This window comes from Rhododendron vialii, chromosome 4a (assembly GCF_030253575.1).
Source record: "Rhododendron vialii isolate Sample 1 chromosome 4a, ASM3025357v1".
NCBI classification, from domain to species: domain Eukaryota; kingdom Viridiplantae; phylum Streptophyta; class Magnoliopsida; order Ericales; family Ericaceae; genus Rhododendron; species Rhododendron vialii.
Window position 1 is genome coordinate 19,532,354 of NC_080560.1, and position 13,334 is coordinate 19,545,687.

Sequence of the window (13,334 nt, forward strand, 5' to 3'; positions counted from 1 at the left end):
CCCATACAAAACAAAAGTGTACAACATTAGATCTCATACATGATTCTTCTCCCAAAAACAAGCTTTGTTGTCATCTACAAATTTTAAGACATCAAAATAAGGATGTGTATGGGGCCTCCATCATTAGATCCTGAATGAGCAATGAAATGAAAATAAAGTAAGATAGAAGATGGCAAAATTTAAAAAAAGAAATGTTGTCATTTAGATTTTCGCATAGATATTCAAATTAGTACCATGAATGTAGAACACTTAGGATCTTGGGACATGCTAATAGGATTATGGAAATCCAAATTCGCCTATAAAAAAATCAGATTCAGCTAATGTTTCAAGAACAAAAACATTAAGGTATGCATCTCAAACGACCTGAAGAAAAATTATAGTACCTCGTGCAGATTTTGGTTTGTAGACACAATTAAGACACTAGGTGATGAACTTGTACCGCCAACATTATCCCTGAAGGAAATAAATTTTTTTACTAAGCATATAACTTCCTACATGAACCATGTAATCATAAAAGCATAATACTTACCCGACTTGCTTTTGTATGTGACAAGTAGTTCTAGTATGCCCTGGTTGCTTGCAAATGCTACACTTCCTTTTTTTGCCCATATGATTCTCTTTGGGATGTTTTTGTCTGAGAGATTTAGGTCGACCCCTTGAAGCAACATGTGGCGGGTCATGTAACGTAAATGTTATATTCGATAGAAGTTCAGTACCACCTTCAAGTGGAGGTGAACTTTCCAAATCATCTTCAATATCAATTTCATCATCATCTTCCATAGCTCGAAGTTCACAGTGCAACTTCTGCAAAGCAATGGCTAAATGATCATGTTTCTTTTGTGATTTTTGACCCTCTTCAACAACTTTCGAGACCTCTATCATCAGGTTGTGCTTAGTAAATGTAGAGGAGCCTTTTGAGCCTTCTTGTAGTGTTACTTGACTCATCAAAGTAGGAGAAATCTCATTGGCAACATGACTCTTTGCATTTATAGTCCATCTTCGCAGAATATAATACTCGGGGAGATGACTAGCAAGTGACTTTTTAGCAAACAAGGCGAGAATGTGCCGGCAAAGAATTCCAACAAATTCAAACTTATGGCATGAACAAACTGCTTTCTTTTCCAGAATATCAAAAACTACTTCATAGACAAGGTTTTCTTTTCCATCGGCCACCACGTTATATGTCTTTGTTGTTCCCCCCTCATAGAACTTGGACACACTCTGGTTTTGACTCAAGAATAATTCCTTCTGGAAGAATGAAAATATTCTCCTTGTATAAACTTCTGCTGCTTGGACCTCCATTTTGTAACATGTCTTTAGAATTGCTTTTGTGGTTCTTGTTTTCACATCTTTTTCCTTCTCGCTCTGATATCTTTTGTCCAATGCTTTCTCATACTGATAAACGAAGTCACTTACCAACATACTTGAATGCACAAAATCCTTGAAGAAATTATTCATACTCTCACTTCTTTGAGTTGTAGACATCCCCGCACAAAACATGGTCCGTAGGTATGCGGGAATCCATTTTTCCCGCCGCTGGTATAAATCTCTCAACCAATCATTCTCTGTTAACTCATAGTTCAAAATCAATTGATTCCATTCCATTTCAAATTGATCAATTGTGATTGTATCATGAATGCAATGGCGAAATTCTTCTTGAAACGTTGAATACTTGTTGAAAACATGAGCCTAATGTTCCGGGACCTTTTGTAAGATATGCCACATACATAGACGATGCATAGTATTTGGTAGTACCTATGCAATTGCATTCGCCATGGCTTTGTCATCATCCGTAATAATAACAGATGGAGTGTGTCCACACATTGCCTCTACCCAAGTTTGTAACAACCATTTATACGATTCGGCAGTCTCGTTCACAAGTAAAGCACATCCGAACATCATTGATTGGTGGTGGTGGTTGACTCCAGTAAAAGGAACAAAAGGCATACTATAAAGATTGGTCAAATATGTAGCATCAAAGGTTACAACATCTCCAAAATATTGGCACGCGAGCCTTGATCTTGAATCTGCCCAAAAACAATTCCCATACAATTATTTTGATCCACTTGAATTGCATAAACAAATTTTGGATTTTTTGATTGGCAGGTTTTGAAATAGTTATACATTCTCTGTGCATCACCTTCTTTCAAAAGCTTTCTTCTCTTATTTCCCAAGTAATTTTGCACATCCATTGTCACGTAGCCAACTGGAGTACCAATACCATTTTCTTGCTCTAAAACGGACACTATCTTGCAAGGGGGTACACCGGCATCATTGAGAACATCAATGAGATTTTTCTGAGCTGCACTTATTCCTCTATTGCCCCGAAGTAATAATGTACTTTTTTGGAGAACACAACTCATGATTATGTTCGGTTACAAACTTACTCACAACCCATTTTTCATCATCTCTTCTTATACTCATCATTGCTTTACATCCAATCATTGTTTCGTAGCGAGGTGCACAATTCTTACTCTTTTTGTGATAACTCGGACGACAAAATCCTTCTCTATAACAAGAAAATTCTACTCCAATCACTGACTTATCCTTAAGAGATCGACGAGTTCGATTTTTCCGAATGCTAAAGCCCTTTCTTTTTGCATATGCTACATAACAACTCATAGCATCTTCCCATTCCTCAAAAACCAAACCTATACATGGTTCTCGAGGACCCATAATCGAAGATGACTTAATAGGTTGAACTTTTTCCTTTTCTGAAAATTCTAGATCCTTGAAACCATTCATTGAATTTTCCTCAATAACGAACTCTTCCCCCAAAATTTCTCCACTAAATGTGTCTTCCATCACAATTCTACAATAAAATAACATGCTCACAATTTTTATAAGCAATCAGTCGGATAAACAGGAAAAAAATAACATAAGAAACAAAACCTAATTTTTCACATCAAGTAACAAATACCTAGAGTTTTTGTTTATTGGGCTACATATTTTGGATTTTGGGTGTGAGCTAGGTTTAGAGTTTGAGCTGGAAAAGGGATAATACATAGAAGCCCTATATGTATTTCAGTGGTCGAAAAACTCCAAACAAATAAAAAATCGAACCTCATTACAGAGGTCCCATTTCACGCTAACACATACAATATTTGTGTATATGGGTACATGGATGTTATTATAGTGGAGAACAATAGAAAAAGTTGGAGTAAAAGAATACAATACTCACTTGAATAGCAGCTATGGAAGAAGACAGAACAGTAAACTCACGAGCAGCACTTTCCCCTTTTGCGCGCGAGAACCAATTTTCCACTTTCCATCCCACTGTAAAATAAACAGATAATGGGGTGTTGTGGGCCTTGTGGCATATGGGTAATTTTTGAGACCTTCAAGGGTTAAATATTTACCAGATGAGTAGAAAAGTTAACCCATGTAGACACCACACGTGATTTTCATTTGGTTTGGCACTGTGGATAACGTGTCGCCGGGGGATTGGTTTGGAGGAAAAGGAAACTTCTCCTTCTCAGGTGGAGATAATTTATTCTCATATTTATAATATACTATAGAGGGTCAAGGTGAACGATATATAACATTAGGTTGTATATTTAAATCGTGCATATTAAAACACATATTATATACAAAAATAACGTCGTTTTGATGCGCACATGGAGCCCAAGGTCACTCACCCCATACCCAACACTTTAGATGACTATTACTCTTGCTTTACAAACATTTGAAAAGTCACCACCAACTAAGGCTTATTTGGACATCGTTAAAATTCATTCAGTAGCATATACTCCTTCTGTCCCAAATTGTTTATCTGGTTCGCAAAACGAAGACTTAAAAATAATGCACTTCTTTCAAAAAAAAATTCAAACTTTTTTCATAAATTAAAAGAAGTCATCGATATCTAGTGAATTGTTGAAAAAAATTTGATTTTTTTTTTACAAAAATTGTACCGTATTATTTTTATATCCTCGTTTTGTGAACCGGACAAATATTATGGGACGGAGGAAGTATATGATATCTAGTTTGATTGGGAATCTAGCACAATAACTGGGATTTCAGCCAATTTGCAATTAGCATGTTTAAAATATGCTAAAAGGTGAAAATTGGAAAGAAGCAAGTAATTACAGCATCTCAAATTACAATTGAAATGGGAACAAAAACAGTTACTCCTTCGTAATAGCGTTCACATTGATCTTGTGTCTGGTCCTGTGGACCCAAAATTATTATCCACATTGTTCGTTGATAGTAGATCATTCGAAATTGATGTGTTATAAACCACACTTAGAATGAATATGATTATCGATTTTTTTTTTGTTGCGTAATTTTCCATAAAATTTCGCATTCGAAACAAACTCTTAAGCTAGGAATGGAAGTTTTATTTTCTGATGTCACAACCATTACTTTGATGTCAATTTTGTTTTTTTACTGATACTATTTTATGTGATCAATTCCAAACATTCCTTGGGATTTTAAACCATGATCATCATTATAGCACATACCACTATATATGTAGAAGAAGTCAAGACATCCACACTGACATCAATCCCATCCACTACAACAATAATCATAAAAGATGACAGTTTAAAAGTGTCATTAAACATGAAAGATGATAGTTTTGAAAAGGGAAATTCTATGTACCATGAAAAATGATATCCCGAAATTACCCCAAATTTGAAAATTTATGGTCCAAATTAACTTTAAGTGAATCTGGACTATTGATTTTCAAATTCGTTATAATTTTTGGGTACTCTTTCGGGGTATTTAGCACTCCTCATTTGAAACTGTCATCCATGGAGCTATCATTAAAAGTCTGAATCTTTAAATGACGGTTTGAAACTGTCATTAATATCCATAAAGAAGACGCTTTATAAACGTAATTGAAGGTAAAAGATGACAGTTATAAAACGTCATTAAGGTGCTTTAAAGCCGTCATCTTTTTGTAACGATGCGCTCCCGCCCTATATAATATTTGTCCGCATTGAACACCAAATCCCATCAAACCTCCCAATGAGGTCACCCATCCCAGAATTACTCCAGTGTGAGCATGCTTAACTATAAAGTTTCAATTGGCTTTGGTACCCTCATAGCTTTAAAAGTCTTTGTACAAGATAGGATGACGATATATTATTTATAACACACAACTTATACTTCACCAAGCGATATGGGACTACCCTCGATTGACCTTTCAGGTCACCGATCTGACAGCCCCTTGCACGGGTTCCAACTGCCCTCAAGCCGATTGACCATTACCTGGAACTCCCCAGGAGTAGGGTGTCATAATCTCCCCCACTTAGGAACACATGTCCTCGTATGGGGTCGAGATTATGTCTCACATTTCCGATTGGTACAGGCTCTGATAACATATGTAACGACCCACTACCGATTTGAGATTTCAAAGCAACGACGCTCATAGATGGCGCCGTTTTCTCCAAAAATAAATTTTGTTCTTCAATGTCACTTATAAGGAGAAATTGACATTAAAAAGAAAGAATAGTTATGTCACTATTTTACAAAGTGACATCATAAATATATTAGATCACAGTTTATGAGAAAATGACATTAAAAAGAAAGAATAGTTATATCACTATTTTAGAAAGTGACATCATAAATATATTATATTACAGTTTTTTAGATGACTGATATTATTTATCTATTACATTCTTTTTAATTTCAGTTTTTCAAAAATTGACATCTTTTCACTTTTTCAAGCGTCACCTTTTAACAATATTGCAGTAGTGATCGCATGGTTCCATCGTACACTTTCACCACTCTCTCAATCTCACTGTTCATCTCAGCAATTAAGGATCCGGATTTTAAACAAACTTTTCCTGGTGAACTCTTTCCCTAAAAGAAAATTTTAAAATCCAACCTGTCCAAAAACACTTTTGGACGATAAAATTAATGCAACGGAGGGATCGGTAAAAGAAGGGATGGGTGTATACTTTTCGGGATAGCGCTTCGGTGTCTCCTCCCATTTTGGAGAAACCGTAAAAAATGGCATGACAAAACCAGCTAAAACATAATAAAAACCATTAAATGTATAACTGAAGGCATAACAAAGAGCTGTGCTACGTGCACAGCAGGCTGTGCACAGCGGCCTTTTTCTCCCGCCTCGGGTCACGCAAAGATAATCGGAGCCGCTCATTAAATTCTGAAGTGATTTTGGGTGTTTTGTTAACGCCTCTAATGATATCGAACGAAGCTCATTTTTTACAGAGACCTTAAACAACATATTTTGAACAAAATGAGCGGCTCCGATCATCTTTGTGCGACTCAAAACGGAAAAAAATGGGATCTGTGCACAGCTGCTGTGCACAGCATGCTGTCCACGTAGCTTTTCTGCATAACAAAAGATTTGGTACCTATAGAACCGGTAATTGATGGGGGAAAAAAAAAAACCAAAAAGCCCACCCCCTTTGACCTCGGCTAACATTGTTGTCCTCTGCATCTCATGTCTACATCTCTTCCACGTTTATCTCCATCGTCTCAATCTCCCAGATTCATCTCTTTCCATTTAACCTGGTTCATCTCCATCTCCCACCCACGTTCATCCATCTCCCACCCACGTACATCTCCATCTCTTCTCTCCCTCAAGCAACCACCCCTTTCCTCCTCCTCCTCCTCAACCGCACCCACGACCACAACGCCTCTCCTCGATTCCAAGCTCGGCGGTGGCGGAGGAGGCGCGAGGATTCCCGTCAGGCTGTTGGGAGCCGTGATGTTCGGGGTCAACTCGGCGATCGGGTACATGCTGATGCTTGCCGTCAAGTCGTTCAACGGCGGCGTGTTTGTCGCCGTTGTGGCGGGGCTGTCGGCCGGGTACTTGGTGTTTAGGAGCTATGATCAGGATGTGCTTGAAAAAGGGGAAATCGAAATTGAAGTTTCTAATCATTTCCGATTTGGATCTAATAAACGTTGCTGTATTTGATGTATCTGGATATGCTTCTATCGAAGGAAGACATTGCAAGCCATTTAATCCATTATTGGGGGAGACATATGAGGCTGAATACAGGGCCGCCTCGTAAATTTTGAAGGCCAAAAGCGAACTTCTTGAATGAGGCCACCCTATACTTTTAATAAAAAAGGGGTCTACTAAGAGTCAAAAAAAAAAAAAAAAAACCAATACAAAAAATTTATCATACCTCAAAATCCATCATTTGGAAATTATTTTTCTCGCACTTGTTGCTGCAAACGCCTTGATTAAGTCTCCATAGTCAAGCTTCTTCTCCAATTCCTTCTCGATAGACAACATAGCCAATCCATTTAATCTTTCTTGAGGCATGGTTGACCGAAGATAATTTTTGATCAATTTCATCTTTGAAAAGCTTCTTTCCCCCAATGCAACTATAATCGGTATAGTCCACAATTTGGGCCTATTTTGTGGCTCTTAAATTTTAATTGGTGGTGTAATTTTTTTTTTACCATATATACATACACACACACACATATATAGGAATTCTAAAAATTTAGGGGCCCTCGTTTTTAATTTTTTTCGGGGGCCAGAAGCGCCCGCTTCCCTCGCCTTGGCTATAAGCCGGCCGGCTCTGGCTGAATATCCAGATAAAGGCCTTTGGTTTTTCTCAGAGAAGGTTTCACTTTTATTCAATTAAATTCATGTGGATTTTTGTGTAGTTGAAGATAACTAAATGGACATTCTTCTCTGTGTTATATTTCCCTACCACTGCATGTAGTTTCATTTTCTTAGATGTCCTTTCATAGATTCTTGAACCTCCGACAGACAGAATTCCCATGCATGCGTTTGAGAAAGAGAAAAATTATGACAACATTGTCATGTCCCGTATATCAAGCAGTCCACTTTTCGTTCAACCTGGATGCTTGACCATGAACTATGAACTATATAAGCATGTGCATGGCTGACTCTTTCTAAAAAGATTAGCCCTCTAATCTAAACCTTCAGACTTGATACCCACACATTACCACAAGATTGGGTGTGACTGGTTTGAGTCTCAACCACTAAAAGGAGATGTGTTGAAGACATTAACCAGGACTGGAAATTCTTTCCTCTTCTGTTTCCCAGGACTGTAAAGATGATAAAGAACATAGGACAGTGGAGGATCAGGGGGATTGGTACCGGGTGCACAATTTGGTGTATTAGATGAGATTGGTTGTAATTGTTGTTGGGCAAAATAGCAAAAATAACAGAAGAACGGGGTAGGGGTTTATGGCCATCAGAAAACCAAAACTCAGAGTCTCCAGATCATCCTGAATTTTTTTGGGGGTGAGTACCTGTTATGGCACTCAGCCCGCAGTCACAAGTAACTGCCAAAATAGCTACCTATGTGTTTGAATTGGGCTCCATATTTGAACATCTTCCTTCTAGTAATTAAGTACGTAGGTAATGGTAGTTTTTGGTTTTGATTGTTGGTGTCAGGTCAGTCATCATCCTATGATTGTAGCATGCCATTGTGACGGTTACAGGATGGAAATTTTGGGGGGACAGCAATCTGAAAAGTAAATTTTGGGGCCGTTCAATTCAGCTTGACCCTGTTGGTGTTTTGACCTTGGAATTTGATGATGGAGAAGTTTTTCAGTGGAGTAAGGTAATAACAAAAAAGCGTGCAAATTTGAGTCCTTAATGAGTGTGTTTTATTTTATTTTTTTCTACTTCGAGTCTGCAATTCACTTTCTTACATCAGGTAACGACATCTATCTATATATCTGATACTGGGAAAACTTTATTGTGATCACTGTGGAACAATGCGGGGGGAGGGGAACCACAACTATTCATATAAGCTAAAGTTCAAGGAGCAATCTGTCATAGACCGCAATCCTCACCAGGTGCTCTCTCTCTCTCTCTCAGGAACTACTTTGTGCAGCTTTTTTTTTTGATTGGGCATGAGATTTTCTGCCATAATCCACGCATTCTTTGCTTCAACAGTGACATGAAATGAAAAGTCTGGTAAAAGTCTGAATCCAAGTTGATCGATTCTTTGAAGTGCTGGAATAATCTGACTGTATATGAAGTTCATAATTTAAATGCATAGATACACATCTTAAGGGATTGAATGATGTTGGTAAAAATGTGTCATGCTATATAGTTTGTCTTGTTATTTGTCATTATTTTTTGTATGAGATTTGCAGTTGTAAAGTAGTGTTGTCTTTTATTTTCAGGAACAGTTGAAAGCTTTGATCAAAGCTTTAATCGTATATAGAATTTGAGTTGTTCTTACGATCACATTATCTTTTTGTTCAAAAGGTGGTCATGAAGCTACTCTCATATGAGGTTGATTCAATGAATGTAGTAAAGCTGTCCTATTTCTCTATCCGATGGAAGTGCTTCATTAGCCCTTGTTGCATGAGCGTAAAGCTGAAATGGTTAGAGAAGCTGATGCTTTTATTGATCTTCCAGCTGATGCTTTTATTTGGATTGTCTCTGTGTTGAATGCTGCTAAGGGTGCTGTTGTTATTACCAAATCTCTGCTGATGTTGTGCTTAATCTTTACCAAAAGTGATGCATATGATGGGGCTACCCTGCCTTTGATGTTTCCTCCTACCATCAGTCATTGTTTACTCCTACATCAGAGCATTGTTGTTCCATTTTGCAGTCTATTTTGTTGGATACTCTTATGTTACTAATTATGGACATGGAGCTTGTATCTTTTATTTGGCTTATTAAGCTATGCATTATTCCTTCTACACCCCATCTGCAAAAGTTATTAAACCATTAGACTTGTTTCTGTAGAAGATCTGAACTGGAGTTAAGGTTGGGTTGCGTCCTTGCCTAAATACCAAGTAATAAGGTTTTGTGAATGGAACAGATTCCATACCAGACTAACAAAGCCTCTCTTGTTGAGAAAATTGCCGAGCTTGTGGAAAATAAGGTACTCTAAATCTTTTATGGCTTTGGAATTTAAACATTTTATTTATGCTCTGCAAAATCAATCTGCAACTCATGTTGCTTGATTTTTGTCATTTTTCGACTCTTAGTTATGCTATTTGCCATTCTCTTGGAAAAATTGTATCCAATCTTTTTCGAGATTGTGATGGGCTCCAATCTAGTAGGAGGAACAGATATATCCTATTCAATGTATCATGTTTCACGTTGATGCTTACTTGTTTCCATACATATGATAGGAGCATCTTTAGTAGCTATGGTGGAAATTAAAGAAGGGCTTCAAGTGTGGCATTGGGCCATGGATAACAATATTGTGGAAGTCTGCATCCCTACTAATTGTGCGATTTTTGTGCAAGGCCTCAGAAATTCAGAAGCTGCAGATGCTAGTTTACAAATAGTTAGATTTCTCTTATTTATTTATGTGTGTATGTCTTTTTGTTTTGTTAAAATGACTAGAACTGAAGTTAAAACTGCTCATGACATTGGTTGGGCAGTTATGCTATCGTTGTAAGTTTTTTGTGAATGAATGAATGGGTGGTTTTGTTTTCCGAAGAAAGAATAATGCAAAGCACAAGGAAATGGTTACTGTTTCATCTTCAAAAATTAGCCACGGTGGTTGTTGCTCCGAAAAGATGGAGAAGCAGGATAGTTGCTTACCTTAATGTCAAGTCTAGTACGTAATTCATTTGGTTTTATGATTTTTGTGATAGCATTTGGTCACCTATACAAGTTGAGAGTTTTTGTGAGAGCATTTGGTTTAATGGTTTTTGTTGTGAATGGATAACTTGGAAACGGATTTTGGATATGAATGTGGCTTGTGAAAGGTGATTTAGAATGAGAGATATCCAACATGGGTTTGTGCTTAACCTGATGTTGTTCCTGTTGTTATTGTTGTATTGACAGAGAAGCGAGATGTTGGGCTAAGACCAAAAACAGGGAGATTTTACCGAAATTTTTGCAAAAACTACCTTTGTTGGAAAGATTTTTGGATTTAGTGGTGTGTATTTTCATTTGAGTGTAAATTCACTCAAATGAATTCACATGCCCTAAAAACAAAATTCACTCCCTCTGTTGGAAAGAATTCACTTGCCCTAAAAATAGAATTCACCCATGTTGGATAAAATTCACATGCCCTAAAAACATAATTTACCCTCTCTATTTGACAGAATTTACACGTCCTAAAAACAGAATTCACCTCTTGTTGGTCAAAATTTACATGCCCGAAAAAAAGAATTCACAGCCCTAAGGCTTCACATTAGCTACTAAATTCTTGTGACCTTAACTTAAACTTAAATTAAATTTCAGAATTTTGTCCTGTTTGAATTTTTTTCACATTTTTTTGTTTTGAATCAAACTATTGTAAGGTATTGATTCATTTCAACAAGAGAAATCGGACAAGTAATTTTTTTTTTACTTTTACCCAAGTATTTTGTGTGGTAGATCAAAAGGAAAAAGGGGGGGTGGCAAACCTGGTAGTTATTAAAGTCCTATTATTCACAACACGGTGACCGCTTTATCTATTTTTCCAAAATCAGAACCGTCTATATTTTGCGCAAGAGAGATTAGATAATTTCTGCAAAAAATGAAGTAAATTGCTTATCGTTACAAACTTTATCGGTACAAACTTTATCGGACATAAGTTATCATTCTTATGTTGAATTTTTGTACCAATCAAAGAGCTTCGTAAAACACGTTTACATATTAAAAAAATTTCCCAAATTTTTCCACTTAACCACGGTTAAACATTTTCAAATAAATGCAAAAAAAGTTTGGCACGAAACTTACAAATGCGAAAAAAATTCAAATAAGAACAAAATTTTGAATTTAATTTAAGGCACAAGAACATAGTAGCTAAGGGGAAGCCTTATTTCGCGTGGTAGATCAAAAGAGATTAAAAAATAAAAGGAGGCACGGAAGGGCCACGAATCAAGCCTGGTCCACTTGGCATTTGAGCAACTTTCATAACCACTTGCAACAAGTCAATCATCTATTCTTTTATGAGAAGCTTTTATTATACATAACTTTTGATAATAATATAAGTTCCCGTGGGTGCATTCTCTGTGCACACAAAACGGCAGCGTTTTTTGCCCTGATCTTCGCATTGGCTCAAATGCTCGATCTAAACCGATGAGATTCAACATATTGTTGATTTTAATCATTGTCACCAAATTTGGTGATAATCAGATGTCGCCAACCACAAAATCAAAACACATTTGGTGCTTCCAGAAGCGTTAAATTCCCATACTGCACCAATCTTTGGCTACCTCAGCTATTTTTTTCAAATCGGGACCGTCTATGTTTTACGTAACAAAGATTTGAATACTTCTGCCAAAAATGAATTAAATCTCTTATCAATACATACTTAATCAGATGTAAAATGTCATTCTAATAATGAATCTACATCCCAATAAAAGGGCATTCTAAACCCGGTAGGCCTAAAAATTTACGAGAACAATTAAAACACCAAGCAAAACAAAATGGACAGTATCGATCGTCGTGATTGTGTTGTGATCGTATGAGTATTGTACATTATATTAAAGCACAAGATCTTAGTAAGAAACAATAAAGTTCAATGTATAAATTTTAAAGGAAGTTCAATATTTTTTCCTGATGACCGATCTAAACCGTTAACATTGCACATCTTATCGATTCTATGTTTGTCACCAACTTCTATGATAATCGGATGTAACCACGTGATCGGAACACATTATATGCTTACGTAGGTATTAAAGTCCTATAGTTCACAATTTGATGACCGTTTTATCTATTTCTTCAAAATCAGAACCGTCTATCTCGTGTGTAAGAGAGATTACATCATTCTTGCCAAAAATAAAGTAAATTGCTTATCGTTACAAGTTTTATCGGACATAAGTTATCATTTTTATGTTGAATTTTTGTACAAATCGAAGAGCTTCATAAACAAGAATAAACCGGATGGAGCCCAAAATTTCCAAAAACAACTAAATAACCAATAACAACTAAATCAACGGCCTTGATTATTAAAATAAAATGATTTACTGAGGTCCGTTACATTTTACTAGTTGACATAATCGCAAAACACATTTACATTTTAAATTTTTTCCCCATTTCTCCCCCTAAACCACGGTTAGGTTAGACATTTTCAAATGAATAAATTAATTAGGAAAAAAATACAGTTGGGCCCGGGAGACAGAAAGTGACAGTGGAGACAGGTCCGTACTGTTATGCTTTTAGTGGTTACGGTCATGTCTTTTAATGGTTATTGTTATGCTCATTTTTGGTATTGTTATGCCTTATTCCTTTTACGGTTCTAGTTATGCCATCCTTGGTTATTGGTTATGCTTTTCAATGGTTTTTGGTATGCCAATGTTGTCATAACTCAACAGCTATTCTATTTAATGGTTTTGTTACTCCATTTTCCGGTTTATGTTATACCAGTTTGGGAAATATTATACTCATGTTACGCCTTCAAATTTTGGTGTTATGCCTTTTTGGGTTTTTTGTTATGCCATTTAATGGTTTTTGTTATATCCAAGTT

General features: G+C 36.5%; 2 protein-coding genes and 1 long non-coding RNA gene across 3 annotated transcripts; 2 read left to right on the plus strand and 1 right to left on the minus strand.

Annotated features, from left to right (window-relative positions):
- Nucleotides 1-91: 91 nt before the first annotated feature.
- On the minus strand, nt 92-1,605 carry LOC131323786 (protein FAR1-RELATED SEQUENCE 5-like). The gene is made up of 4 exons (XM_058355628.1): nt 530-1,605; nt 384-453; nt 234-296; nt 92-130 (listed from the first exon to the last, which is right to left on the minus strand). Exons 1-4 carry the CDS (start codon nt 1,603-1,605, stop codon nt 92-94), a joined length of 1,248 nt encoding a protein of 415 aa, XP_058211611.1.
- A 4,776-nt stretch (nt 1,606-6,381) lies between these two features.
- Nucleotides 6,382-7,190, plus strand: LOC131323185 (copper transporter 5-like). Its single transcript, XM_058354870.1, has one exon. It carries the CDS (start codon nt 6,413-6,415, stop codon nt 6,887-6,889), a length of 477 nt encoding a protein of 158 aa, XP_058210853.1. The 5' UTR covers nt 6,382-6,412; the 3' UTR covers nt 6,890-7,190.
- Nucleotides 7,191-8,769: 1,579 nt separating this feature from the next.
- LOC131323186 (uncharacterized) lies at nt 8,770-10,335 on the plus strand. Its single transcript, XR_009199110.1, has 2 exons — nt 8,770-9,803; nt 10,057-10,335. It is a non-coding gene; the product is annotated as an uncharacterized LOC131323186 (long non-coding RNA).
- Nucleotides 10,336-13,334: the final 2,999 nt, after the last annotated feature.